General features: G+C 41.1%; 1 protein-coding gene across 1 annotated transcript in view; it reads right to left on the minus strand.

Moving 5' to 3' along the window:
- The window catches only part of LOC134076143 (NACHT, LRR and PYD domains-containing protein 12-like), a 32344-nt gene extending 10929 nt beyond the window's left edge, over positions 1 to 21415 (minus strand). Inside the window, exons 1-6 of the mRNA XM_062531149.1 lie at positions 21144 to 21415; positions 20521 to 20555; positions 15656 to 17417; positions 11425 to 11598; positions 10204 to 10374; positions 791 to 961 (exon numbers count right to left, since the gene is read on the minus strand). Of these exons, the coding sequence (XP_062387133.1) occupies positions 791 to 961; positions 10204 to 10374; positions 11425 to 11598; positions 15656 to 17417; positions 20521 to 20555; positions 21144 to 21415 (2585 nt within the window). The remainder of the gene's footprint in view (positions 1 to 790; positions 962 to 10203; positions 10375 to 11424; positions 11599 to 15655; positions 17418 to 20520; positions 20556 to 21143) is intronic.
- Positions 21416 to 27787: the final 6372 nt, after the last annotated feature.

The following is a 27787-nucleotide window of genomic DNA, read 5'->3' on the forward strand; positions in this document are numbered from 1 at the left end:
GTTGCTAAGCAGCGACGTCATCCGACCACCACAATCACGTGAATGTACATTCTCTCTTTACATTTTACAACACTCCACAAAACTAGGCTACCATATAGCATGTTCCGTGTAACCTCACAAAACCATTCATTTTTCGACAACACATCATGCATGTGTAACAGTGATGATTTAGTTTCTTCCACTTGCACTAATTTGTTTCGTTATTGTCTTCCATACTGGTGTACAAACCAAATAGTTGGTTCAGTACTGGCCTCTAGTGGTCATACGTGAGAAACTGCATAGCTTTCCTCCTCAGTATGGTGCATTCCAGACAGCATTTAAACTAGTGGGATGTTGGATTTATCCTACCTCCAACTACGAAAGATGCACTGGAACGCCTGTCGAAGTGGGAGCTCCTACTCGCGAACTCGTAGGAGCTCAACCTGCCCCGACCTCAAAAAAATGAAGTGGGAGGATTATGGCGGCGCCCATGGAGACATGCTCCGTGAGAGTAACTTCAAGGAATACGCTATAAACTTCAGAGTAGGGTTGTTTTAGACACGGTAATTAACTTGTTCTTCATATTATGACTTAAAATTGTGTCAACAAAGAATACAACGTATTGTGAAAGTAATGTTAAAACATTATACAGTTAGTCTAGCCTAATATGCTAACGTTACGACGGTATGCTAACGTTACAGCGGTCACCCATGTTTTCTAAACCTCCCACTCCAAAATGCTTGGAACGCTTTGAAGTGGGAGGTAGAACCTTTCGTTTGGATGAGGTCTGGAATGCATCATATATACCCACCTTAATGTGTGTATTTTGCAGTTATAACTGGACAGTCCTTTTGAGAGGAGCTGAACTCCAGAATCCCCCAGAATATTGTCACTCAAGTCCAGCTGTAGCAGGGAGTTTGGTGATTGTAGAACTGAAGTAAGAATCTCACAGGACTTATTTGTGAGGTTACAGTCCGCCAATCTGCAAAAACATTTGACAGAACTAAACATGTCACTATGCAAGGTTACTTTAAATCAAATGAAGTAAATGCAATAAATGTACAGACAATGATACCACTGTAAACAGTGCAGTTGATGCTGCATTCAGATTTGTTGATTATTGATTGATGCATGATTCGTTTGTTCCCTGAGGACAACACAATCCCTCTGCAGTAACAGTAACCAATCACATACTGTAGCCTACTTATTAAGCAACACTAGAATTACATTACAAGTATATTCACTCTTGGGTTTCCCGCTTGTTATATTATCTGCCAATCAAATGCACTGCTGTTCTGTATGGAGGCCATAATGTAGGAGATGTAAGTTTATTCAGTATTCAGAGTTTTTTTGCTTAAAGGAATACGCCACCCAAAAATGAAATTAAGCTAGTCTCGGTCACCCCCAGAGTTAGAACAGTGAAAAAAACCCGGTTAAAATCCGTCCGGGCATTCTCCTGCTTTGGGAGCAGCGATGTTAGCTTTAGCTTAGAACAGTTGCTGTAGATGAAGGGTGTCAGTGAGCACGTCCTCCAAAAAAGTGACCGAGACGTCTACATTTTTTTCAAAATATATTTTGGGAGCCGTGTGTTCAAAACGAGTACAAATCATAATGCAAAATCGAACGAGACTATTACCTGGGCAGATCTTTACTTGGAACTATTTTCAGCCTCATCGCCGACGAAGCACCGCTAGCTAGGCGCAAAGTTCTCACGTAGCAGTCTTGTAAACTCCCAACTAGCTTCGACTGGAACTTCACAAGTGGTGCTACGTGAGAACTTTGCGCCTAGCTAGCGGTGCTTCGTCGGCGATGAGGCTGAAAATAGTTCCAAGTAAAGATCTGCCCAGGTAATAGTCTCGTTCGATTTTGCATTATGATTTGTACTCGTTTTGAACACACGGCTCCCAAAATATATTTAGAAAAAAATGTAGACGTCTCGGTCACTTTTTTGGAGGACGTGCTCACTGACACCCTTCATCTACAGCAACTGTTCTAAGCTAAAGCTAACATCGCTGCTCCCAAAGCAGGAGAATGCCCGGACGGATTTTAACCGGGTTTTTTTCACTGTTCTAACTCTGGGGGTGACCGAGACTAGCTTAATTTCATTTTTGGGTGGCGTATTCCTTTAAAGTGTAACTCCGGAGTAAAAACAACCTACAATGTTCAGTCGGATCAGTGCTGCACAGATCTGGATATACTGTACATAAGGCATGATTGTATGTTCAATCGGATCAATGCTGCACAGATCTGGATATACTGTACGTAAGGCATGATTGTATGTTCAATAGAGATCAGTGATGCACAGATCTGGATACTGTACGTAAGGCATGATTGTATGTTCAATTGGATCAGTGCTGCACAGATCTGGATATACTGTACGTAAGGCATGATTGTATGTTCAATAGGGATCAGCGCTGCACAGATCTGGATATACTGTACGTAAGGCATGATTGTATGTTCAATTGGATCAGTGCTGCACAGATCTGGATACTGTACGTAAGGCATGATTGTATGTTCAATTGGATCAGTGCTGCACAGATCTGGATATACTGTACGTAAGGCATAATTGTATGTTCAATCGGATCAGCGCTGCACAGATCTGGATATACTGTACGTAAGGCATGATTGTATGTTCAATAGGGATCAGCGCTGCACAGATCTGGATATACTGTACGTAAGGCATGATTGTATTGAAAGATTCAGACAGATCTGCGCCCACTGATTTGACGATACTGGACCAGAAAGCCATGATTTATTTCTTCCTACAGATACAGGTATTGTAATCATCTCTCTGTACACTTTCAAAGTTTCCGATTGAATAAAACAATGTTTTGTGTGTATAGGAGTTCGAGTACACGGACACAGGCAAGGGGGCTTTCAAGGAAAAAAGGTTGGGAAAAACTGCTCCAGAAAACATACTGAAGTGCTTCAACTTTGCGGTGAGGATCCTCTAGAATAGCAGATAACAGCTTCCGAGTCGATTCTCCAGGATGATTGTTGTTCACATCCAGCTTTTTCACACAGGAGGGGTTTAACATCAGAGCCAGAGCCAGACAAACATAACCTTCGTCTGAGATACCACACTTACTGAGCCTGATAGAGAGAGAGAGAGAAAGAGAGAGAGATTACTCATTATAAAACGATGTAAACTATGTAACCTATGTACTGTAACTAAACTGAAATAGTATTTAATAATATCAATCATAACAAAACCTTTATGACTATGCTGCATAATCCTAATAATAATCCTTTACAATCCTTATTACTGACAATCACATAGATGCCTCACTGAAACCTAGCGTAAACTAGATGAATACCTTCCATTGAATGAGTCTACGCCACCTTCCTATTTGAACCACCATGTACCACGCCACACTGGCAGGGGAGGTGGAGTAGCTACTGTACAATCTACCACTCTAGCCTTCTCAAATCTCTATATAACCATACTATCAATATAGTCTTGTCATATCATATGGCATTAACATAGAGCAGTTAACGATCTTACCACAATACCCAACCCTAACTGACTAGCATCTAATTACTGTTAAAATGACACTACATTATGTACTGTAGCATCTAACTCAGCTTACTACTATAGTCTTGGCTTATCTGAAAAAAAAAACGAATGCAGACTTTTTGGGGGGGAAATCAATTTACCCTTTCCACATTCCTGACTCCGGATGTATCAGAAGGCCCTTCCCTTCACCCAGAAGGCCCTTTCCTTAACCCAACCAAAGTCCATCTACTAACTGGTAATGTGATACACTACAATCAACCCTAGACTCTGTAGCACCACTCAAAAAGAAAACTAGATGTACCGCAAAGCGGTACAAAATATGACTGCCACAGAGTCTCTCTGCAAAAATCAATTTGTTTCCATCTCCTACTCCATCCCCTGCTGCAACTTTTATGTATGTAAATGAGTGTGTGCATGTGTGTGCCTGCTTTTGTGTATGTGTGCTTCTCTGTCTGTGAGTTTTCGCTTGTAAGTGAGTGAGTGTGTGTGTGTGTGTGTGTGTGTGTGTGTGTGTGTGTGTGTGTGTTTGCTTGCCTGCATTTGTGCATGTGTTTCATCTAGTTAGGTATGGTGCAGTGTGCAACTTCAACCACCTTAGGGTCTCAGACCATCTCTGCTGTGGGCTTGTGTGACTGGTGCCCCAGTCATGCGTCCCATGGTGGCCACTGACCACACCTGTGCTGGTGCTGACTACCCTCCACCATGCCTTAGTTATGCTGCTATAGCATAGCGCTGACCACCCTCCACCATGCCTTAGTTATGCTGCTATAGCATAGCGCTGACTACCCTCCACCACGCCTTAGTTATGCTGCTATAGCATAGCGGTGACTACCCTCCACCACGCCTTAGTTATGCTGCTATAGCATAGCGGTGACTACCCTCCACCATGCCTTAGTTATGCTGCTATAGCATAGCGCTGACTACCCTCCACCATGCCTTAGTTATGCTGCTATAGCATAGCGCTGTCTACCCTCCACCATGACTTAGTTAAGCCGCTATAGCATAGCGCTGTCTACCCTCCACCATGACTTAGTTAAGCCGCTATAGCATAGCGCTGACCACCCTCCACCATGCCTTAGTTAAGCCGCTATAGCATAGCGCTGTCTACCCTCCACCATGCCTTAGTTAAGCCGCTATAGCATAGCGCTGTCTACCCTCCACCATGCCTTAGTTAAGCCGCTATAGCATAGCGCTGTCTACCCTCCACCATGCCTTAGTTAAGCCGCTATAGCATAGCGCTGTCATTGACTTTTCATTTGTCACGCTGTACAATTCCTCTTCTCCCCCTCTCCCTCTGTCTCTCTCAACTCTCCCTCTTCCCTCCTCTCTCTGTCTTGTTCTTCAACTCCGTCTGTTCCTCCTCTCTGTCTCAACTCTCACTCATCTCGTCATCCCTGTTACTCATTGGCAGGCATCCCAACCTGCAAAATGTCATTTCAGGGAGGTTTCCCTACACCCCCCCCCCCCCCCCCGCAAAAAAAAAAGAAAAAAAAAGGAGGACAAGGCAATAGCACAGGCTATAGCCCAATGCACTTCTAATCATGTAAGAATATGTAGATTACTTTATGGGCTGCTTATACTATTACTGTAAACTGCTTTTATTCTTATTCCATTGCAACTTTAAACAGGTCTAAGGAGTTTGTTGTTTTCATGTAGCCCTGGCAACTAGCCGGCCTGAATAATATGCACTTGAAATGAAACCTATTGATACGGTTCGGGAGAAGAGATATAATCCCGCCCACACTGGAAATTGATTGGTTGACTTACCGAAACATGCCAATCAGGATGCTTCACACACGCAAACTATCACACACATGAACAGTCTCTCACTCTGCCTCTCTGTCGTGTGCGCGCTACACAGATGCTGTGCGAGGTTTTGAGTACAGTCTGTGTCGTGTGTGCGCGATCTTGCCCGCTCGCTCTAGAATCCGGGAGATTTTAAGTAATTTGCGGGCATCAGTGAGTCGCTATTAATATGCGGGAGACTCCCGGAACTTCCGGGAGACTTGGGATGTCTGCATTGGCTCTCTGTGAATGTTTACACATGTCGCATGGTGCTTTAGAGAGTGTTAATGTCTTGGCACGCTATAAGTGAACTTAAATTGAAATTCAATACAAAGATTATGTCTAACACCAACCTTAATGTGTGTAGTTTGCAGTTAGGACTAGTAGTAGGGGAGATTATGTGAAAAATCGTTACGCGGCGGATAGAAGCATGAAATTTGGTAGATATGTTCCTTGGGTGATCCTAAGACATCCTAGAAGGGGTGCCCAAAAATATCTCAAACAGGAAGTGAGATTTTGGAGAAATTCAAAATGGCCGCCAATACAGATGATAGCTGATTTAAAAACTACCTATACAACCTCCTAAAAGCTTGAAATTTGGTGTATATGTTCATTTGGTGATCCTAAGTCATCCTGGAAGATTACACCAAAATTCTCAAACAGGAAGTGAGGTTTTTGAAAAAAACAAAAAAATACTGCGCTTCCTGCCACAAAATTGGCAGCTCCTTCAAAGACTGCCTAAACAACCTCTAAAATGCTTGAAATTTGGTATACATGTTCCTTGGGTGATGCTAAGACATCCCAGAAGGGGTGCCCAAACATATCTCAAACAGGAAGTGAGATTTTGGAGAAATTCAATATGGCTGCCAATACAATTGATAGCTGATTCAAAAACTACCTATACAACCTCCTAAAAGCTTGAAATTTGGTGTATATGTTCATTGGGTGATCCTAAGTCATCCTGGAAGATTACACCAAAATTCTCAAACAGGAAGTGAGGTTTTTGAAAAAAACAAAAAAATACTGCGCTTCCTGCCACAAAATTGGCAGCTCCTTCAGAGACTGCCTAAACAACCCCTAAAATGCTTGAATTTTGGTATACATGTTCCTTGGGTGATCCTAAGACATCCCAGAAGGGGTGCCCAAAAATATCTCAAACAGGAAGTGAGATTTTGAAGAAATTAAAAATGGCCGCCAATACAATTGATAGCTGATTCAAAAACTATTGGAAAAGGCTGTACTGCCTGCCACAAAATTGGCAGATAGTTCAAAGACCACCTAAACAACCCCTAAAAAGCCTGAAAGTTGGTATATGTTCATTGGGTGATCCTAAGACATCCTAGAGGGAGTGTCCAGTATGTCTCTAACAGGAAGTGAGTTTTTAAAGGAATTGAAAAAGGCAGTGCTGCTCGCCACAAAATTGTCAGCTATTTCAAATGCCACTTAAATAACGTCTAATAAACTTGAAATTTGGTGTTCCTTGGGTGATCCTAAAGGCTCTTCTCATTCATCTTTTTATATCCTCCCTTCCTTCCTTCCTAGATAAAGAATGATGGGGCAGCAACAATGGGATAGTCTATCTAGTGTTCTTTATAAATCAATGGAAACAAGCCGGAGAACCGAGGAAGGAAGGAAGGATAGATAAAAAGACGAATTAGCCCTAAGACATCCTAGAAGGGGTGCCCAAAACTATCCCTTAACAGGTAGTGAGTTTTTAAAGAAATTGAAAAAGGTTGCGCTAAGGTCGTGCCCGCCACATAATTGGCAGCTAATTCAAAGACCATCTAAACAACCTCTAAAAAGCTTGAAATTGGATATGTTCCTTGGGTGATCCTAAGACATCCTAGAAGGAATGCCCCAAATATCTAGGGTTATCTAGGGTAAGAAGAACTGTCTTAAATTCAATTATGAAGAGAAATACACTATGGCTACCTATATATCCACTAACTATCTCAATGATACTCTAAACACAGAGAAGCACCTCAGGCAGATCTCATAAAATCATAAAATTATGCACACATGTCCCCTGTAACTTTGTAAGACATAGTATGACACCACACTAGATTACAGTAGTACATTAGTCATAGCCTACATACTGCATATTCTCATCTATTCACATGCTCCAGCACATTGGCATAATGCTGTGCAAGGCAACCCAGCATCCTGGCATCGGCACTCGGCAGAGAGGCTCAGCTTTGCTGTCACATTAAGAAGTTCTCTACATACTTTCGCTGCCTCTGGTAAAAGTGTCCATAAAGGTGTCCAAGAATCATCTAATTTAGTCCATCCATATTTTTCAGGAGAAAGCACTGAGTGGATAGCTTGCAGACCTTTGGACCAAATGCTAGCTTGGTACACTGCACTATTTTAATGCTGGATCAGTGCAGCCTGTGTGGTAGGGGTATTTTCCATTGAGAGACATTTTTGAGAAAACAAATCCTTCTTGAGATCATTGAATTTTTCAAGATTGGTTGTCTTATCGTAAAGAACACAAGTGTACCTCTCCAGCAATGCAAATATGTTTGTTTCCTGGCTAAGTAATTGAAAAAGATTTAATGTCATAGCAGTGAAGGCACCTGTTACTTCTGGAAATTATTTCCATGCAGCCCATGCTGACTTTTTGCCCTAAAGGTTGTATCACAACCTGAAAAAGAAAGAAAACCGGGGAGAGCCGAACTTGCTCTTTTCCTCAAGGTTTTGAAAACACTATTGATGTATATTTCCTGAAAGTTTTGCCCTATACCAAAAGCAACCTAAGTACTGTACACTAATTGCCAAAAGTATTTGGTCACCTGCCTTGACTCACATATGAATTTCAGTCACAACCCATTCTTAATCCATAGGGTTTAATATGATGTCAGTCCACGCTTTGCAGCTATAACAGCTTCAGGGAAGACTTTCCACAGTGTGTTTATGGGATGTTTTTTACCATTCTTTCAGAAGCACATTTGTGAGGTCACACACTGATGTTGGATGAGTAGACTGCCTCTCAGTCCATCTGATTCATCCCAAAGGTGTTCTATTGGGTTGAGGTCAGGACCCTGTGCAGGCCAATCAAGTTCATCCACACCAATCTCTGTCATCAATGCCTTTATGGACCTTGCTTTGTGCACTGGTGCACAGGGCTTGGTCCCTTAGTTCCAGTGAAAGGAACTTTGAATGCTTCAGCATTTAACCAAGAGATTTTAGAATGTTGCATGCTCCCACCTTTGTGGGAAGTTTGGGGAAGGCCCCTTTTGGGACAGTACTAACCATCAAAAATGAGCACTACGGCAGTGAGTGGTCAGTGCACATTAGCAATGTACTGACGGAAGTAAGTGTAATGAGACACAGCCTTACTCAATGTACATTTTACACACCTTAGTACTAGCTGGCTACCATTACTGTAGTACAAATCTAAATTTCATAGTTCCTATAACATTATGCCCGAAAGAATACGACAATACCCCCCAGGAAGATCCAAAGGGCACAAATACGCAAAAAAAGACCCCAAGTGATCACAGGGACACAATTAGCCTAGGAATACCTTTGTTTGCCCAGCTTTAACTCAACCCAGCTGGTGGGTCTACATTGGCTAATGCTAATGCTAACGCTAGCATAACAGGAGTTGTGTTCCTATTTAGGGCTAGATCTCTGCTCATGTGGACAATTAAACAATAAGCTGTCTTTTGAAAATGATTAAGTGATTCTTCCAAAAGTTTTTAAGAATATTAATGTTATGCATAAATGAATAATTAACTGCTCAGGTGAGGATTCACTGGGGGAGTCATGCCATTCTGACCGTTTTAAGCCTGTTTTTTCCACTTTAAAGTTGTATAATAGACATGTAAGATTGTTTACATGGGTTATCTTGCATATATTATTTGTTAACCATCTCTATATATTAAATGTGAAATGATAAAGTAGCAGAATAAATCAAGATGCCCAAACTATGCAATGTTTTATTATCCTAAGGCCGTTTCTGGCAGCCATCTTGGATTTTCCCTTAAAAAATGACCTTAATGAACCAGAAATTTGGGGCACCCCTTCTGATATGATGACATACATCATAAAGAGTGTCTGTACCAATTTTGGTGCTTCTATCCGACGCGTAACGATTAGGCCCTTTTTTGTTGATAATCCCCCCTACTATAGACAGTCCCTTAGAGAGAAGCTGAACTCCAGAATCTCCCAGGTCATTGTGACTCAGGTCCAGTTCTATCAGGGAGTTTGGTGACTGTAGAACAGCAGCCACAATTCCACAGGACTTCTCTGAGAGTTTGTACTCAGCAAGTCTGCATAACAACATGAGAAAAAAAACATTACAGAGATGGATAAATGGATGGCATTCCCATGTTTTTTTTTTATTTTAAAGTTGTTTGCTCAAGTGTCTGCCAATCAAATGTGCTGTTCTGTGTGAAGATAATATAGTAGGAGCTAGGCTAATGAAAAAAAGCTCAAGTATTTTCACGCGAGTACAACGTATAAATAAATACATATGCAATATAAATAGCTAGATAAATAAATCCAGACTACAACTTGATGTTTCTGGTTCTCTAGAGTACATACTGAAGTGCCTCAACTTTGCAGTGAGGATCCTCCAATGTAGCAGATAACAATTTCTGTGCTGATTCTCCAGGATGATTGTTGCTCACATCCAGTTCTTTCACATAGGAGGGGTTCAACATCACAGCCAGAGCCAGACAAACATAACCATCATCTGAGATACCACAGTTACTGAGCCTGAGAGAGAGAGAGAGGGAGAGAGAGAGAGAGAGAGAGAGAGAGAGAGAGAGAGAGAGAGAGAGAGAGAGATATTTCTCATGATAAAATTATGTAAATGTAAATGATGTTTTAAATAAAATCAATCTTAACAAAACCATAATCTTTATGGCTGTGCTGCATAGTCTTAATAATAATCCAAAGGCATGTCTAACACCAACCTTAATGTCTGCAGTTTGCAGTTAGGACTAGACAGTCCCTTAGAGAGAGCCTGAACTCCAGAATCTCCCAGGTCATTGTGACTCAGGTCCAGTTCTATCAGGGAGTTTGGTGACTGTAGAACAGCAGCCATAATTCCACAGGAGTAAGCTGTAAGTGTGCATTCAGAAAGTCTGTATAACAACACAAGAGAAAGATAACATATTATATGAATAAAGGAAAGGGATAAACAGTGCCCTGATGAATCAACTCATATCATGAATCATGAGTAATGACAGGTTTAAATTTAAATTTGTCCACACTAATATACGTTACAAACTTCATGATTCTTGTGCTCCATGATAAGTTCATCCATGTTGATGGAGCGTGAATGTTACTGGAGGTGATATGTGGGCAATGGTGTTTTTTGTGTAAAGAAAGCACTGTCTGTCATAACCCTGTCATGCCTCCGCTTGAAGTGAAAAATTAATTTCTGAGTCAATTGATGTCAACCAACTCAGCGCCTTCAGGGTAGACAGTGTATGTTGGACGGAATGAGCTTTTCCTAAAAGGAAAAGGGCAGCCGTGGCCTACTGGTTAGGGCTTCGGACTTGTAACCGGAGGGTTGCCGGTTCGATCCCCGACCAGTCCACGGCTGAAGTGCCCTTGAGCAAGGTACCTAACCCCTCACTGCTCCCCGAGCGCCGCTGGTTGGGCAGGCAGCTCACTGCTCAGGGTTAGTGTGTGATTTCACCTCGCTGTGTGTGATCACTACTTCGGTTAAATTGGGTTAAATGCAGAGCAACGAATTTCCCTCACGGGATCCAAAAAGTATATATTCTATTCTATTCTATTAAAAAAGACTCCTAAGGGACAGCTCAGGAACCACGACTATAAAGGTAAACAACTTTGGTAAAGTTTTCCTTTGAAGTGTTCGTAACTCGCTAGAAGTATCGGGAACACTATCGGGAACACTATCGGGAACACTATCGGGAAATCAGCCCTAGCTGGACGAGTTGGCTAGTCAGAGTGACCAGCAAAGTCATTGAGGTGAATATCAACACCAACTTCCGCTCTCCAACCTTTATGACCACCATGTCCTAGAAAGGTTCAGGCCACCACACAACAAAGTATGCCCTGCTACAGAATCCAGCAGCCTAACTAATCTGACACAAAGGCACAGTTAAAATCAAACTCCTCTTGTCTGTCTCATACCACAGAATAACTGAGTTCACATGACTAACCTCAGTGTGTCCAGTCTGCAGTTAGCGTGCTTCAGTCCAGCAGACAGCAGCTCCACTCCAGAATCCTCCAGGGGATTCTTACTCAGGTCCAACTCTCTCAGCAGTGAGTTTTCTGACTGGAGAGCTGATGATATTTCCTCACAGGAATCTCTACTGAGATCACACTGTGCCAGTCTACAATGAAGACAAAAATGTAGCCTTGTTATGTTACTTTTTACTTTATGGATGAAGTTGCAGTTTGCAGTGTACTATGGGAGTACATACTATATACCCACACAGTCAAAGGTTTGGGCACATCCTGTCTTGTATGTTTTCATGAGCTAGCACACATTGGCCGGGTTTCCCAGATTTGTTAAGAAGCTCTTGAGTGCTAAGAACTTCTTAGGAACGATCAAAGAACGTTCTGAGAACGCTCCTAAGAAGTTCTTAGCACTTACAGTAAGAGCTTCTTAACGAATCTGGGAAACCTGGCCAGGTGTCTAATTGACCGATCGCAAAACCACGCCCTCGAACGGCCATTGTCCAATCGTAGCTCAGCAACGGTAACTAAGTAGAAGGACGCCCGTCAAACATTGCGAATTCTGCAAGACGGTGCAATGATGCGCCTATGGCACGAGAAACTCATACACCAGGTACCCCAAAAGTTTAGAGGGAGGGGGCGTTTTTCCGCCTTTCCAAAGCCCAAAACCCAAGTGGAAAGATGCCTACAATGGATTAAGCGGTGTGGGAGACCTCAATCACAACTAAATGTCTCAAAGATTCATAACTTTCCATATCAGAACGACACCTATCACCTACAGTATGTGGCACTTAGAATTAACTTTCCAAATTAGCGACACTTTATCACCCTCTTACATGTATGTGGCACTTAACAGTAATCTCTTTACACACTAAGACGGCGGATTCGTAAAGAAACACAAGCACCCACACCTGTGTATCTAAATTAGCTACCTACATAAAATGACATTTTACCGTGACAAAGTGTTGAAAAATACCTGTACGAAACTGCTTGGAGGTTACGTCTGCTCGAAGATACCAATAAACCTAGCATGATATTAATCAATAAGTAAGTGGCAGTAGCTAAGTACACACAATCTGTAAAACTGGATTTAACAGTTAACATGTGTGGTTCTTTATAGCATTAAATATGAAAGTATTAAAGTTAGAACACTAACTGATCAGCAACCTACTATCCAGTAGGACATGCAGGCAGCTAGCTGTTCGCCTGACTGCACTGATTGATAATGTTGCTATCCACACAGATAATTTTTAGCAAGTGGTTGACGGTCATTAGAGGCTATAAAATCTGTAAAACTGAACGTAACAGTTGTTGTTCATCTAGCATTGTGCTCAACATTTAACCAACAAATCACTTGCTGTCTGCAAAGTCATACTTGCAATCTACCAAGCACTAACCTAACCATGTAGATAAGGGGATGATGCGTTTTGCTCTCGGGTGGTGGTTGCTAGTTGATCGTCAACTTTTAGCTATCTGGCATTGTGTAGGCTACGCTACTGTGTATTTATGGTCCCAATCCCAGTTTAAAACGTGGGCTATTTATCCGCAGTGCAGGAACTTACTGGCCCACAATATGCTGATTGTCTGCAAGATCAGCAGTTTCGGTAGCCTACACGTAGCCTACGACTCGATTGCTGTAGGCTAATATTCCCGTCTGTGCTTATTTTAACATTTTACATTGAACATCCCCTACATATTGCAGCCCTGTCTGTCGTGCCATAGAGAGTTCAGATGCAAAAGCCTGGCCACTTTGTCAAAAAATGAGATAATGGTGAGTGAATGCTTCACATAGGCCTAGGCTGTAAGTTAATTCAAGCTTCAAAACTAGCTGTCTTCTGGTCTGAAATATTGATTCGTATGCAAAACCCTGATACAAAATGTCCATTTAAAAGAAAAGGTCAGACGGATTTAGAGGGTTTTGCATCTGAACCCTGCTGCATTAATCCAAAACAGTCTCCAGTCTTGGAGTTGAAAAACACTATGATCAGTCAACGTGAATGCAATTGTTTTAATCAAAATTGTGCAGCATACTGTGATGCTAACCGGATTTGTAGCTAGTCGTCTTCTATGCGTCATTTTCTTTCACGATTGTGAATGTTTTATGATTAAAACAGCATGTCGAGGGGGGTGTCCATGGAGCGCGCATGAGAGAGAGAGGGGGAGAGCGAGAGAAAGAGGGCCCAGGAGAGGTGGTTTATACTGTTTGGTAAAGTTGCAGGCATAGTCTACAATGAAACTTGCAAAATAAATGTATGCTTTCACCCAAGCAGCGTCAGGTGCACCAGTGCAACCTGGATTTTTCTTCAGGCTCACTCTAATACATTTTGGGCGCATTTGAGCTCTGTAGAACGTCTGTTCTCATTTGTTTGACGGGCGTAGTAACAATAACTAGGGGGCGCGGCTTTTGCGAACGGTCAATTGTTGGACAAGAGAATGCCAAGAGTGTGAAAAGCTGTTATCACAGCAAAAGGTGGCAACTTTTAAAAAACTACTGTATGTACTACTGTAGCATGCAGATGTTTGGACACGCCTAATCAATTGTGGGTTAGGTTTGTATACAGTTGATCATAACAGAAGGGTCAAAACTATGCAATGACACACATAAGATTATGTATCAAGCACAAAAACACATACAGTAAAACCCACGCCAGTGATGAGTGTGAATGTGCAGTTTCTAATTCTAATCTGAGAAATGCTCCACAATTATGAAGGGTCAAAGTAACAATAATTAAATATAAAGTAAATTACAAAGTAATGTCATGTAAGTCATATCACCAAGTATCAAATTTAAATATATCAACGATTATTACATGTAATCTAATTTAAAGTTTAAATCAATGTCATTTGAATTTTGAATTACATTAAACTTTAAATCAATTGAATAAGATGTTGAATTAATTTGAAGTCATACATCACATTTACATTTCCCTGTTGTTCTCATTTTGAATGAGACTTAAAATTTCAGCCTCATGCAATTCCGTGCGCCACCATTTAATTCGAACGCCTTTACTTCAAACTTTGGACTTTGGTACTTCAAGGTTGTATTGTCACCTGTCAATCATGCTATGTCCCCCGCCCCCCGCCCATCCACTGAATCTGAGTTGATTTATCAGGTCTTTTAAAAGACTCACTCACTCCGGGCGAAATTATCACCACGTTGTACACTGTACACAGAGGCGGGAGTAACAACGCATGGTGACATGCTCTGTGGAAACCCAGCGTCAGACGAAGGACGAAGGCTCTGGTGATGGTGATGAAGTGGGGGAAACTATTACTAAAGAACTGATAAATCGACTCAGATTCAGTGGATGGGCGGGGGGCGGGGGACATAGCATGATTGACAGGTGACAGTACAACCTTGAAGTACCAAAGTCCAAAGTCTGAAGTAAAGGCGTTCGAATTAAATGGTGGCGCACGGAATTGCATGAGGCTGAAATTGTAAGTCTTATTCAAAATGAGAACAACAGGCAAATGTAAATGTGATGTATGACTTCAAATTAATTCAACTTCTTATTCAATTGATTTAAAGTTTAATGTAATTCAAAATTCAAATGACATTGATTTAAACTTTAAATTAGATTACATTTAATAATCGTTGATATATTAAAATTTGATACTTGGTGATATGACTTACATGACATTTTACTTTGTAATTTACTTTATATTTAATTATTGTTACTTTGACGCTTCATACACAATAGCTGTGGAAAACTGTAAGCAAATATTTTATGTTTTCAGATTTTTTTGTTTTAATCTTGATTATTCTAATCTTAATGTGTACAGTCATGGAAATCAAAAAGCATGTACCTCAAAATATTAGAATAAAGAATGTATAATACAGACATGTCGACCTGAGAAGAGCTCTAATCAGTTTATTCGGTCAAAATACTGGCAGTGATCTCCTGAGCATCTAATCTCTCAGTCTGGGAAAGGCAATGGATGCACAAGATGCAATGGATGCATTGTAAGATGCACATATCACCTCTGAAATCACACCAGGAATATTGCAAAAGCCTTTTTACCAAAAAGTATCTTAAAACAACTTTGTGTGTGTGTGTGTGTGTGTGTGTGTGTGTGTGCGTGTCTGTGTGTGTGTGTGTGTGTGTGTGTGTGTGTGTGTGTGTGTGTGTGTGTGTGTGTGTGTGTGTGTGTGTATGTCTGGATTACAACATACATAAGAAATACATCAAATAGGCAAACATCCTCACTTACTGAGCCTTTCTGCAGACCCTCAGCACAACGAGCAATCTTCTCCGACCTTTGTGGTACGTCTTGTATGTACTCAGATTAAACTCATTCACCGCATCCTCGGACATCAGAAGCATGTACGCGTGGACGGAGCACTGGGCAGGTGTGAGTTCTTTTCCAGAGTTCACCAGCCTCTCCATTTCCTCATGAAGTGAGCGGTCCTTAATTTCAAGCAAACAGAGTAAAAGATTCTGGCATCTCTCACCATCCCAGTAGCCGTGACTTAGGATCTCCTTGATTTCTGTGGCGGCTGTCTTGACACTTTCTGAACTTTCCTTTATCTGCGGCAGTAGGCCTTCCAGGAGCTCCTGATTGGACTCCAGTGATATTCCCAAAAGGAAGCGCAGGAAAAGATCTAGGTGCCCATCCCTGCTTTCTAAGGACTTACGCACTGCTCTATACAACAGAAAATCCAATTTGTAGATGCTGCCGGCACCCTTCTTTGTGAAGGACTCCAGCGCCTTATGGTTCTCACTCACAAAACTGTAGAACACATGAAGAGCTGCCAGAAACTCCTGAACACTCAGATGAACAAAGCAGTAGAATGGTGCTTTATAGAAAGTACGGTCTTTTTTAAAGATCGTTGTGCACATCTCGGAGTATTCTTTCATTTCACTGTCCGTAATGCCACTGTCTGCCAGGTCTGTTATGCTAAACATGATGTTCCTCTTTTCCAGTTGTTTAAAGGCCAGTTCAGACAATTTGAATATGTGCTCTTTGTGTCTCCTCAGGAGCTCAGTTCTGGCTGTTTCACTTTGGCCAGAACATCTCTGGTTCTTCCTGTTGGTCTGCATGAGTAGGTAGTGGATGAAGAGTTCAGTCATGGTTGCTGGAATTTCAATTTTACAATCGGGAGTCAGCATGTCCTGAAGCACACAGACAAGGATCCAACAGAAGACTGGTATGTGGCACATGATGTAGAGGCTCCTTCTTGTCTTGATTTGTGAAATGATCTTGCTAGTATGACTATTTGTAATTCTCTTGCTGAAGTATGCATCCTTTTGTGTGTCATTAAATCCACGTATTTCTGTCCACTTGTTCACGTGACGAGAAGGGATCTGATTGGCTGCTGCAGGTCTTGAGGTGATCCAGATGAGTGACTGGAGCAGATGCCCTTGAATGAGATTTGCTAGAAGCCTACCCATAGGTAGTGTCTTTTTCAGATCGTGCAGTTTTTGAGTAGATGAGAAATTGAGCTCAATTTTGCTTTCATCTAGACCATCGAAGATAAACAGAATCTTTGATTTGGTATATATCTTCATATCATTCAGCTCAGGATAGAAATACAGCAAAAGTGTGAAAAGACTGTACTGCTCTGAGTCAAGTAAGTTCAGCTCTCGGAACGGAAGTAAGAAGATGAAGTCTATGTCCTGGTTGGCCCTTCCTTCTGCCCAGTCCAGACAGAACTTCTGTACAGACACAGATTTCCCAATGCCGGCAATGCCAATGGTCATCACTATTCTGACTTTCTTCCCAGGTGGAGATTCCATAATGTCATTGCATTTGATTATAATGTCTTCTTGTGTCTGACGTTTGGTCGTCTGCTGAATCCGCTTAAATTCATGCTGAGTATTCACCTCTTTACTCACTCCTTCTGTGACGAGGAGATCTGTGTAGACCTCATCCAGCTGGACTTCAGTCTCCTCAGGGCCTTCAAAGATGCTAGCGTATTTATTCTTCAGCTCAATCTTTAGTTGTTGAATCACTTGCTGTCGGATCGCATCATCTGTTGGACAAATAGAAGTTTTAATTCAGAATAAAGTGATATTAAGCATATTGGAACAACACTGCCACACAAATTTCACACTAACTGCCTGTTACAGCCTCAACTTCAAATAAACACATTCATATTCCAAAGACGCTTCAAACCTGACATAACTCCACACATAAGAGCAGTTGACCATTGCCAAGCAACCCCACAACACCCTTCCATGCACCTACTGTATACAGTATGTGGCATGAGATGCTACTATTTGCACCATAGACGAGACACCACGCCATCACACACTCTCTCTCTCGCTGTCTCATACACACATATATGCAGGCAACACAAAATCAGCATTTCAAACACACATCTCTGTTATGACACTGCAGAAACTGAGAATCATCAGAGACACAATGCTTTTATAAAATGGCCCTCTTACGACATGGCATTAGCTATAATTCATTTATTTACTCCACAGTAGGATTGAGAAATGACCTCAGGCCGGACCAGAGGTGGACAAAGTACTGTATACAATTTCTTTACTTAAAATGAAAATACTGTATAGTATGAACCTTGTCAAATATTACTCCAATACAAGCGAAACTTCCAAAGTCAAATTTGCCCTTTCTAATGTTGCAGTACAATTTATACAGTCTAGTTTAGTTAGTTTAGTATAGTTTTATTTCACGAACAATAAGATGTACAATAGCCCTTGCTGTAAAAAACAACAGAATCAGACTAGAACAATGATGTGCTGGACCGGAGCGGTGGGACTCAACAGCACATGAGTCTAGCACAGACAGCTGAACACACAAATGACCACACAGGCCTCATTAACTCAACAGCACATGAGTCTAGCACAGACAGCTGAACACACAAATGACCACACAGGCCTCATTAACTCAAGAGCACATGAGTCTAGCACAGACAGCTGAACACACAAATGACCACACAGGCCTCATTAACTCAACAGCACATGAGTCTAGCACAGACAGCTGAACACACAAATGACCACACAGGCCTCATTAACTCAAGAGCACATGAGTCTAGCACAGACAGCTGAACACACAAATGACCACACAGGCCTCATTAACTCAACAGCACATGAGTCTAGCACAGACAGCTGAACACACAAATGACCACACAGGCCTCATTAACTCAACAGCACATGAGTCTAGCACAGACAGCTGAACACACAAATGACCACACAGGCCTCATTAACTCAACAGCACATGAGTCTAGCACAGACAGCTGAAGACACAAATGACCACACAGGCCTCATTAACTCAACAGCACATGAGTCTAGCACAGACAGCTGAACACACAAATGACCACACAGGCCTCATTAACTCAACAGCACATGAGTCTAGCACAGACAGCTGAACACACAAATGACCACACAGGCCTCATTAACTCAACAGCACATGAGTCTAGCACAGACAGCTGAACACACAAATGACCACACAGGCCTCATTAACTCAACAGCACATGAGTCTAGCACAGACAGCTGAACACACAAATGACCACACAGGCCTCATTAACTCAACAGCACATGAGTCTAGCACAGACAGCTGAACACACAAATGACCACACAGGCCTCATTAACTCAACAGCACATGAGTCTAGCACAGACAGCTGAACACACAAATGACCACACAGGCCTCATTAACTCAACAGCACATGAGTCTAGCACAGACAGCTGAACACACAAATGACCACACAGGCCTCATTAACTCAACAGCACATGAGTCTAGCACAGACAGCTGAACACACAAATGACCACACAGGCCTCATTAACTCAACAGCACATGAGTCTAGCACAGACAGCTGAAGACACAAATGACCACACAGGCCTCATTAACTCAACAGCACATGAGTCTAGCACAGACAGCTGAACACACAAATGACCACACAGGCCTCATTAACTCAACAGCACATGAGTCTAGCACAGACAGCTGAACACACAAATGACCACACAGGCCTCATTAACTCAACAGCACATGAGTCTAGCACAGACAGCTGAACACACAAATGACCACACAGGCCTCATTAACTCAAGAGCACACATGAGTCTAGCACAGACAGCTGAACACACAAATGACCACACAGGCCTCATTAACTCACCAGCACACATCTAGCACAGACAGCTGAACAAACAAATGACCACACAGGCCTCATTAACTCACCAGCACACATCTAGCACAGACAGCTGAACAAACAAATGACCACACAGCCGTGGCCTACTCTGAGATGGGCTTCGGGCTTGTAACCGAAGGGTTGCCGGTTCGATCCCTGACCAGTCCACGGCTGAAGTGCCCTTGAGCAAGGCACCTAACCCCTAACCCCTAACCACCTAACCACCTAACCCCTCACTGCACCGCTGGTTGGGCAGGCAGCTCACTGCTCCGGGTTAATGTGTGATATACCTCACTGTGTTTTCACTGTGTGCTGTGTGTGTTCACTAATTCGGGTTAAATTGGGTTAAATGCAGAGAAACAAATTTCCCTCACAGGATCAAAAAAAGTATGTAAATGTATATTCTATTCTATTCTATTCAAACAGGCCTCATTAACAGTTCAATGAACAAATAGGTCTCAAAAACTATGGACGGAGTGGCGTGACTTGTGTCTACTTGATAACAATACAGTCGAATATTCAATGAGTGTGCTTCATATTCCTGCCGCCCAGTAGAGGGAGAGTACTTTTTTTTTTGCTGATCTCTGTATTGATATCTCTGTATCGAGGACAACTGCAGAAGTTGTAGAGCAGTGTATTGAAGGGCCGACATCAGCAAGCCATACACAAACTCTGACATCTTACCCAAGTCTTAAATAGGTCATTGTCCAGCATCTGTCATTTGAATACCTCCAGTCTGACCTGTAGTCTGATGTACATACAAGGTAGCTGTTCACACTCATACTGAAACTATGTAGAAAATGCTTATATATCTTCACCATACTAACTATGTACCATACGTCTATGTAGAAAATGCTTATATATCTGCACCATACTAACTATGTACCATACGTCTATGTAGGAAATGTGAGTATATCTGCATCACACTTCTCTAAGTCTTTCAAAAGAAACTACAAAACATTAGTGTCTATATTTTTAAATTACTTACCAGATCCTTTGTCTGTGTTGGTTGATTCTCTCTCTCTAAGAAATAAGAAATAAAAAAACACTCAAATGAATGAGAGGCTATTTCAGTTCAAGATGTTCATATGAAGGAGGGCACAACCATGCCTCATGTTCATGATAGCTCTTTGGTTTTGTACAACCTCTACTAATTCATCAAAACCAAGACATTCTATGTCACCTTTAAATATTTCAGCGCTGTTCTAATCGTAGCTTATCAGGGAGTCTTTCATACCATTCCTTTCTTTTCCAAGAAATTCTGTTCATACTGTATCAGCTGCATTATTCATTGTAAAGAAGGAAGCTTTAGCTTTGATTCGGGCATTACAACATTTCACTGTGTACATTAATGCTGCTGTAGCACTGACCATCTTCACTGATCATAATCTTCTGACCTTTTTAAAATCTACCCATTCCGCCCGATGACGTTTGTCACATATAGAACCATTTAACTCAAAATGTTATTTACCCGCCTACAGCTTATTTCCCCCTGCCGAACGATAATAAAGAAACCCAATTGGGCGGGCACCCGCCCAATCTGGCAACACTGCTGACAGACAGTGAGAACTAGTTCAAAAGGATGCCTGATCCAAGAGGCAACTCTTTTACCTCCTCTCCAGTTCCTTCTCCAGCTTGTTTGCCAGATCATTGTGCTTCATCTCCCTCAGGATACACAGCATTATCTTCAGGGCACCATCATCACCATAGCGCTCCTTCATTATGCTTCCAGTATCTGTGGGATCACAATTCTCCAGCTTTCCTTTTGGAATACGATCAAACTCCTCCAGTGCCCCCTCAGTCAGGAACAACTGGAACTTCTTGAGGTCTTCGGCACGTAGATCATCTAGGGTGTTGAAGAGAAGCCCCAGGGTGCTGTCCATGATGGATCCTTATGAATCTGTGAGTCAGAGGACAGCCCTGAGAATCAGGGCAACGTTCAAACCAAACTATTTAGATTCATCTAAAGGACACCAATTTTCTTTGTGAATGAAGAATGTATTGAAAATAAATAAATAAATGGTATTCCTTAAAGTACAGGGGTACTTAAGTATTTGACCTCCATTTCCATAGAGGCAGGCAGATTTTTTTTACATGTTTTTATTTGTAAAGGCCAGCTATTTCATGGATCCAGGATACTTTTGTAATTGTTCACTGTTATTTAATTTGTATTGTTATTTATTTGTATGTCGCTTTGGACAAAGGCGTCTGCTAAATAACCATAACCATAACCATAACCATACTATGCATCCTGATAAGTTCCCCTTGGACTTTGGAATCAAAATAACCCCACATCATCACATACCCTTCACTATACCTAGAGATTAGCATGGTGTTTTTTCCAGTTAGCCTATTAGCCTGTTTGATGCTCATTGAGCTCAATGCAAATAAAACCAGATGTCTCCTTTAATTCTGAAGTCTGTAGTGCAAGCACAAACCACAAATAGCTTTGCTGTGTACCATTCACTTGTATAGCAAGCAAGTTATTTTCTTCTGTATTGTGATTCTTAATTTGTACATGATACATGTTGATACAAGCACCAACTGTGTCTTCTGTTTAACTGTTATAATTAATTAATTAAACTGTAATAATTTTCGTTTTACATGGACTCATAATAGTGCAATCCACCTCTAATTCTACATTAGGATTTACATGTAGACAAATTAGTGCAATGGCGCCACCTAGCGGCGCATGTAGTTACTCTCTAGCATGTTCCAAGAACGTGATTACGACTTCACAGTTGTGCACATTAAACACTCGCCAAAAGGGATGTAATCACACAAACCAACATCACTTCTACCCGCTAACACCACATAGATGTAAACTTGTGCACATTCAAAGGATACACAACAGATACAAAGACAATACAAAAATGCAAAGCGAAAGTAAACGAACGGCCTAATCTCCGTTACGTCTTCGACAGACTTAAACATGTTTCAGCTACGTTACAACATAGTATGCTGAACAATAAACATGTAGGAATGAGGTATCAAACTCACTTCAGGGTCAATTACGCACACGAGGTACAGATGGATAGCTCAATCTGTCTCTCTTTCACTCGCTCTGTAACTGCCTGTACTTCAGGCGGCCTGCAGGAACATAATGACTAGCGCATGCGCGGCCTTTCTATCAAAGCCACTGCAGCCAAAAAAGATTGTTGTGTTGTGTGTTGTGCTGTGAAAGTGTTGACTGCCTCTACTAGGCTAATGGAAGCTCTTGCACATCTGATCATATAGCCTACACTTTTAACCCCTTAACCACCCATCTTTGTTAGGTCTGATTGTGCATCTGATCACATAATCTTTTCACACCATCTTTCTCTACATATGGTTGTGCACACTTACAGTCCCAGTTATTAAGATATTATGTAAGCTAAATTAAACTCATTATCTCTGCCCACATTAGCATAGAATTGCCCTCAAAGTGCTGGTTGTAAGAAAGTGTATCACTTTATCAGATCATCTTCCAGATGAATCACTGGACAGATGAATACATAGTGTACTACTTATCATAACTTGATGTTGCCATGAACACCTTCAGGCTGAATTGTTTCAAATGTTAATGTATTTGGGAATCTTTAATGGCACTTTAGGGGTAAACAGTGTAGGTGATCTAATGCACAAGCAGACCTACAGAATGATGGTGATTTAAAGGTGAAAAGTTTACGTGACCATTTGCACGAGGGCTTCTTTGAACAGTCACATATCATCAGCTTAGAGACAGAGAACACTTAACCACAACGGTTTCAAACTTCCTGTAGCTGCAGTTTCAGTTCCCTGTGGACACGACTAGATGTGGGAGTGTTTTTAACATTGTTTAAACAGTGTCACAACTTCAGCTAACTACAGAGGGTTTATAATACCAAAGCCATCCATATACAATGATACAGTAAAAAGCCAAATAGTATTAGCTTAGTTAGTTGATGTCTGTTTTGTATTTTGACCACGTTTTTTTTTTCCTCAGGTTTGAGCATTTTTCCATGTAAGATTGACCCTATCTACACTTTTTCTTATAATTTGCACATGGCTAACATGGTATTTCTTTATATGAAAAATAATGTCAATCTTTTGATACTGTACCTAGACTGTTAGTATTTTGACAACCATAAACAGTCAGATTATATCATCAACATTCAGACGAATATGTGAAAACCTTTCCTAGCCTGTGGGGCAGATTGTGACATGTCACCTCGGTAGGCCCTAGAAACAAACTTCAGTGTACGACGTGTATAGCAGAGTGTATTTACCCAACACCAGCATGTGTTACTTTGTGCTGCTGTGCTCCCCAGAGTTTAAAGTATTTCACAACAGCACTGTTCACTGTTCACTGTTCACTGTTTCATCTCTTAATGAATTCAGGTTAAACACGTGCATCTACACTGTAGATCTATTGGTAATAGCTATGCCATCTTTAATAATCTCTGCATATGAAAAACCTTACTGTTCTAACACATGATGTATGAGAATGAACAATGTTTTACTTGTACTGATGTTCTACATACACAGTAAAATTGAAAAAGTTGAATTAACTCTTAAAGAGTTGATTTTAACTCTGCCTCAGAGAACATATGGTCCCACTCCACACAGTGTCATTTCAACTCTGCTCTCAGAGTAACATTTTCAGAGTTAAATGAACTCCCTAGAGAGTAAAAAATGTACTCTGTTTAACACTATAGGAAGTTAATGGAAATTAACTCTAGGGGCAAAACAACTCTTTGCAGAGTAAATTTCATATTACTCTTAATAGTGTTAATAAACTCTAGAGCAAAACAACTCTTTGCAGTGTAAATGTAAACTTACTCCTAATAGTGTTCATTTAATATAGTACTTTATTTGCCACTTATTTTTGTTCTGGATACCATATAACAAACTACACTAAACATTACGAACAAACTGACAAGGCATATTTAATAGAAAACATTTATTGAAAATGTCACTTCTCAAAAGCCACAGCTAAACATAGCAATTTTAAAAAAGAATTACACATTTCATTAATGTTTGTTTTCAAGGCCACACATTTACATTTTTGGAGGTAAATTGACAATGGTCTGTTCAAACATACAAAACACTTGAAATTAACATGCCACTGTTTCCTACAAATACAAAATCATCTACATGCATTTTGTTAGCATACAAAACATGCAAGCACTCCCCATACACATCACCACATGCTCAAAACAGTCCTACTCAGATATAGACAATCTCATGCCATGGTATATTAATTTAGTCAAGTCAATTTAGATGCCTTCATTAATGGTTTAATATCACATGACCAAATTCTTAAGCACTCCCACATAACATTCCAATACATTTTATAAATGCAAATATTTTGAGTGTACACATAGTAAATCTTATCCCCAATTCTACAATTATGCAAACAGATCATGATGATTCATGAGCAGGCGCTCACACACTTACATGCGCTCTCTTTCACAAACATACACACAACCAATGATACACTCTCTTTCGACACACAACCCAATTCCAAATTACAAAAAAATGACAATAAGGAACAATAAACCATTGATTGTCCTCCTTGCTGTATGCCATTTGCAAATCAAATGGTTTGTGGTATGCAAGATCTCCAGCATTAATAATAGTGTGTAGCTCTTTTCTTGGTGTGCTAATTTTGAATGCATGGAAGTGTTCATCAAAACAAACAGTCTGTAACTTTGTAACTATTAAGAAAATGCTATTATCCTTCACAACAATAACTTGGATTTTTTGAAAAACCGTAATTGAAACACTGAATTCTTTGAATGATCTCTCTTACAGTGATTTTCTCAGCAATGTACTTTAAAATTAGCTTTACTTCAAGTTGCGCTACAAGAAGGCTTCTAAAATATCATGCATGATATCCACTGCAAAATTGTCAACTGTGTGAAAGTACTGAAGAGAATTAAGTGAACACTCTCTTTTCACTCCATAAACATGGCCCTGTTCTGGACTAGCCTCTATGAGTTTGCAATGCTCTGAATGCAATTCCTTGGATCTTAAAACCATACTAGGGTGGTCTTCAGAAAAGTCATTCTGAAAGTCCTCTCTATTTGTGAGACAAAAGCGACAACAATGCCTTGCGCTAAAGGACTCAACAAAGCCAAACAAAGTGTGGATGCCAAGATTGTCACCAGTGACCTGAACTATGCTACCGTTTACACAACCACCCAATCCTGGAATATCAATTCCATCCGTTTCTAAAATTTTGAGGTCACTAAAGTGAAATAAATTGCTCCAAGTTTATGTATCCCTTTTTTAGAACCCAAGGGGTTGCAAGTCTCAAAATCATCATAAAATAATTGAATCTCCAGTGTGGTTTTGTTTTGAGAAAACAGAGGATGTCTCTTTCAATAGGCCCCATCCCTTAGATCAGTGTATTGACCTGAATTTGTTCTTGAGGAATGTGTGGACTTAAACATGTCAATGGTGCTAGAGTGTTTCAGTACTGACTGTAGAGTGAGTAAAATTGGTATGTAAGCTAATGTATCTCTAACAACAACCTGATTATATGTTCTGTGGCTGTTCGGTGGCTTTGTTCCATTTGTTGTCAAACCTCACACCAACAACTTTCTCCACAGGACTTACTATACCCCATTTCTCTGAAAAATAAACGTGTCTCTTCGCCACAGAATTCAACTATGTAAAAGGATTTTCGAGATGACTTAAAGTATTCTTCATTTCCTCAACACCTTGCTCATTACTCAAACAACTGAAAATAGTTTCCTTAACGTGACCCTGTACCTCATGTACAACTTCTTCCAAAGAACAAACTAAACGATTTACATTTGCTTGACCAATCCCAGCAGTCTGAAACTGCGCCACTACAGCGGCACACATGCTCTGGATTGAGTTGTTTGATAGAGGTGGAGCAGAATGTGCAATAGGAACCACTGTATCAATAACCGGAACCACTGTATCAAAATCTACTACCACATCATTACTTCTGTGTTCACTGCAATTATTCTCCAAAACAAAATTATTTACACTATGCTCATGTACTCTTTTCAAATGTTTCCGAAAGCCAGAAAATGTCCCTGAAACATGCAAACACCCGGTCTCACCACACTTTAACCTGAGGGTTCTACCAGGACACAGCCCATGTTTTAATTTCAAGTGTCTCACCAATAGATTTGCATTGGAGTGATGAGACTTACAAACAAAACAAATCATGTTTTCATATACTCAAGCAAACAGTCAATTATTGAAGAAATCTTGCTCGCAGCTCAATAACCCGTGGGTTCTCTCTGATTTGTCCAACATCAATGTCGTAGATTGTGGTTTGAATGAATGTGTACATGTTGCGTAGACTCACAGTATTCGGTGCCAAAAACAAAATGTGCCTTGAACAACTCGTCAAATGCCCCAAGCGAACTAGTTGCCTTGCATGGAATAGCAATCGTGTCGACAATGATGAAAAATCCATGGATCGCGCTTTTGGATAAGGACAAGTGTACAATGTAGAATGAGAAGAAGAAAGTAAAGGATAAGTTCATACGTATTACTGCTCCGTGTGTTTTACTTACTACTTACAATACAACATATTGGCGACGAGGATGGCTCTACTCGGTATTACACCACCTCCTCCGTTTCTACAGTCACCAGGTGAACCAGCAATTGGCTTCGAGGCCTGGGAGAGGATTTTTGAAACTTACTTAATTGCACTGTCTGACAAGGAGTTGTCGGACAAGAGAAAGCGCACCCTGCTAATTCATTCCATTGGCGTGGAGGCTCAAAGGATTTTCCATACTCTTGAAACAGGGACTACATACGAAGAGGCACGCAAAGCACTCAAGGCCTTCTTCGTCCCTAAAGTGAACGTAGTGGCGGAAAGGAACAAGTTTCGCCTACGTAGCCAGAACGTTGGTGAGTCGATTGTGCATTATGTTGCTGCCCTACGTGAGCTCGCAGTTACATGCGAGTTTGGAGATGTGACTGATGACATGATCAGAGACCAACTAGTGGAGAAGATAAACAGTACTAGAATAAGAGAACGTTTGCTTTTAGAAAACGGGCTGACACTGCAGAAAGCCATTACGCTGGCCAGTCAAATCGAAACTGTACTTGCTGATGCGAAAGCAATGGCTAAGAAAGGGAATGACGCAGTAGTTGGGGCCGTGCAGGGAACTACTTTACGCAGCGGAGGGAGACGCAAGCCCTCGCAGCACCATCGGCGGGAATCACGGTCGGTTCCCAAGCCTAGTGAACATGCAAATGCCTCCGTGGGTAAGAAATGCTACCGTTGCGGGTCATCAACTCAC

Source organism: Sardina pilchardus, chromosome 1, assembly GCF_963854185.1.
Source record: "Sardina pilchardus chromosome 1, fSarPil1.1, whole genome shotgun sequence".
In the NCBI taxonomy this organism is placed as follows: domain Eukaryota; kingdom Metazoa; phylum Chordata; class Actinopteri; order Clupeiformes; family Clupeidae; genus Sardina; species Sardina pilchardus.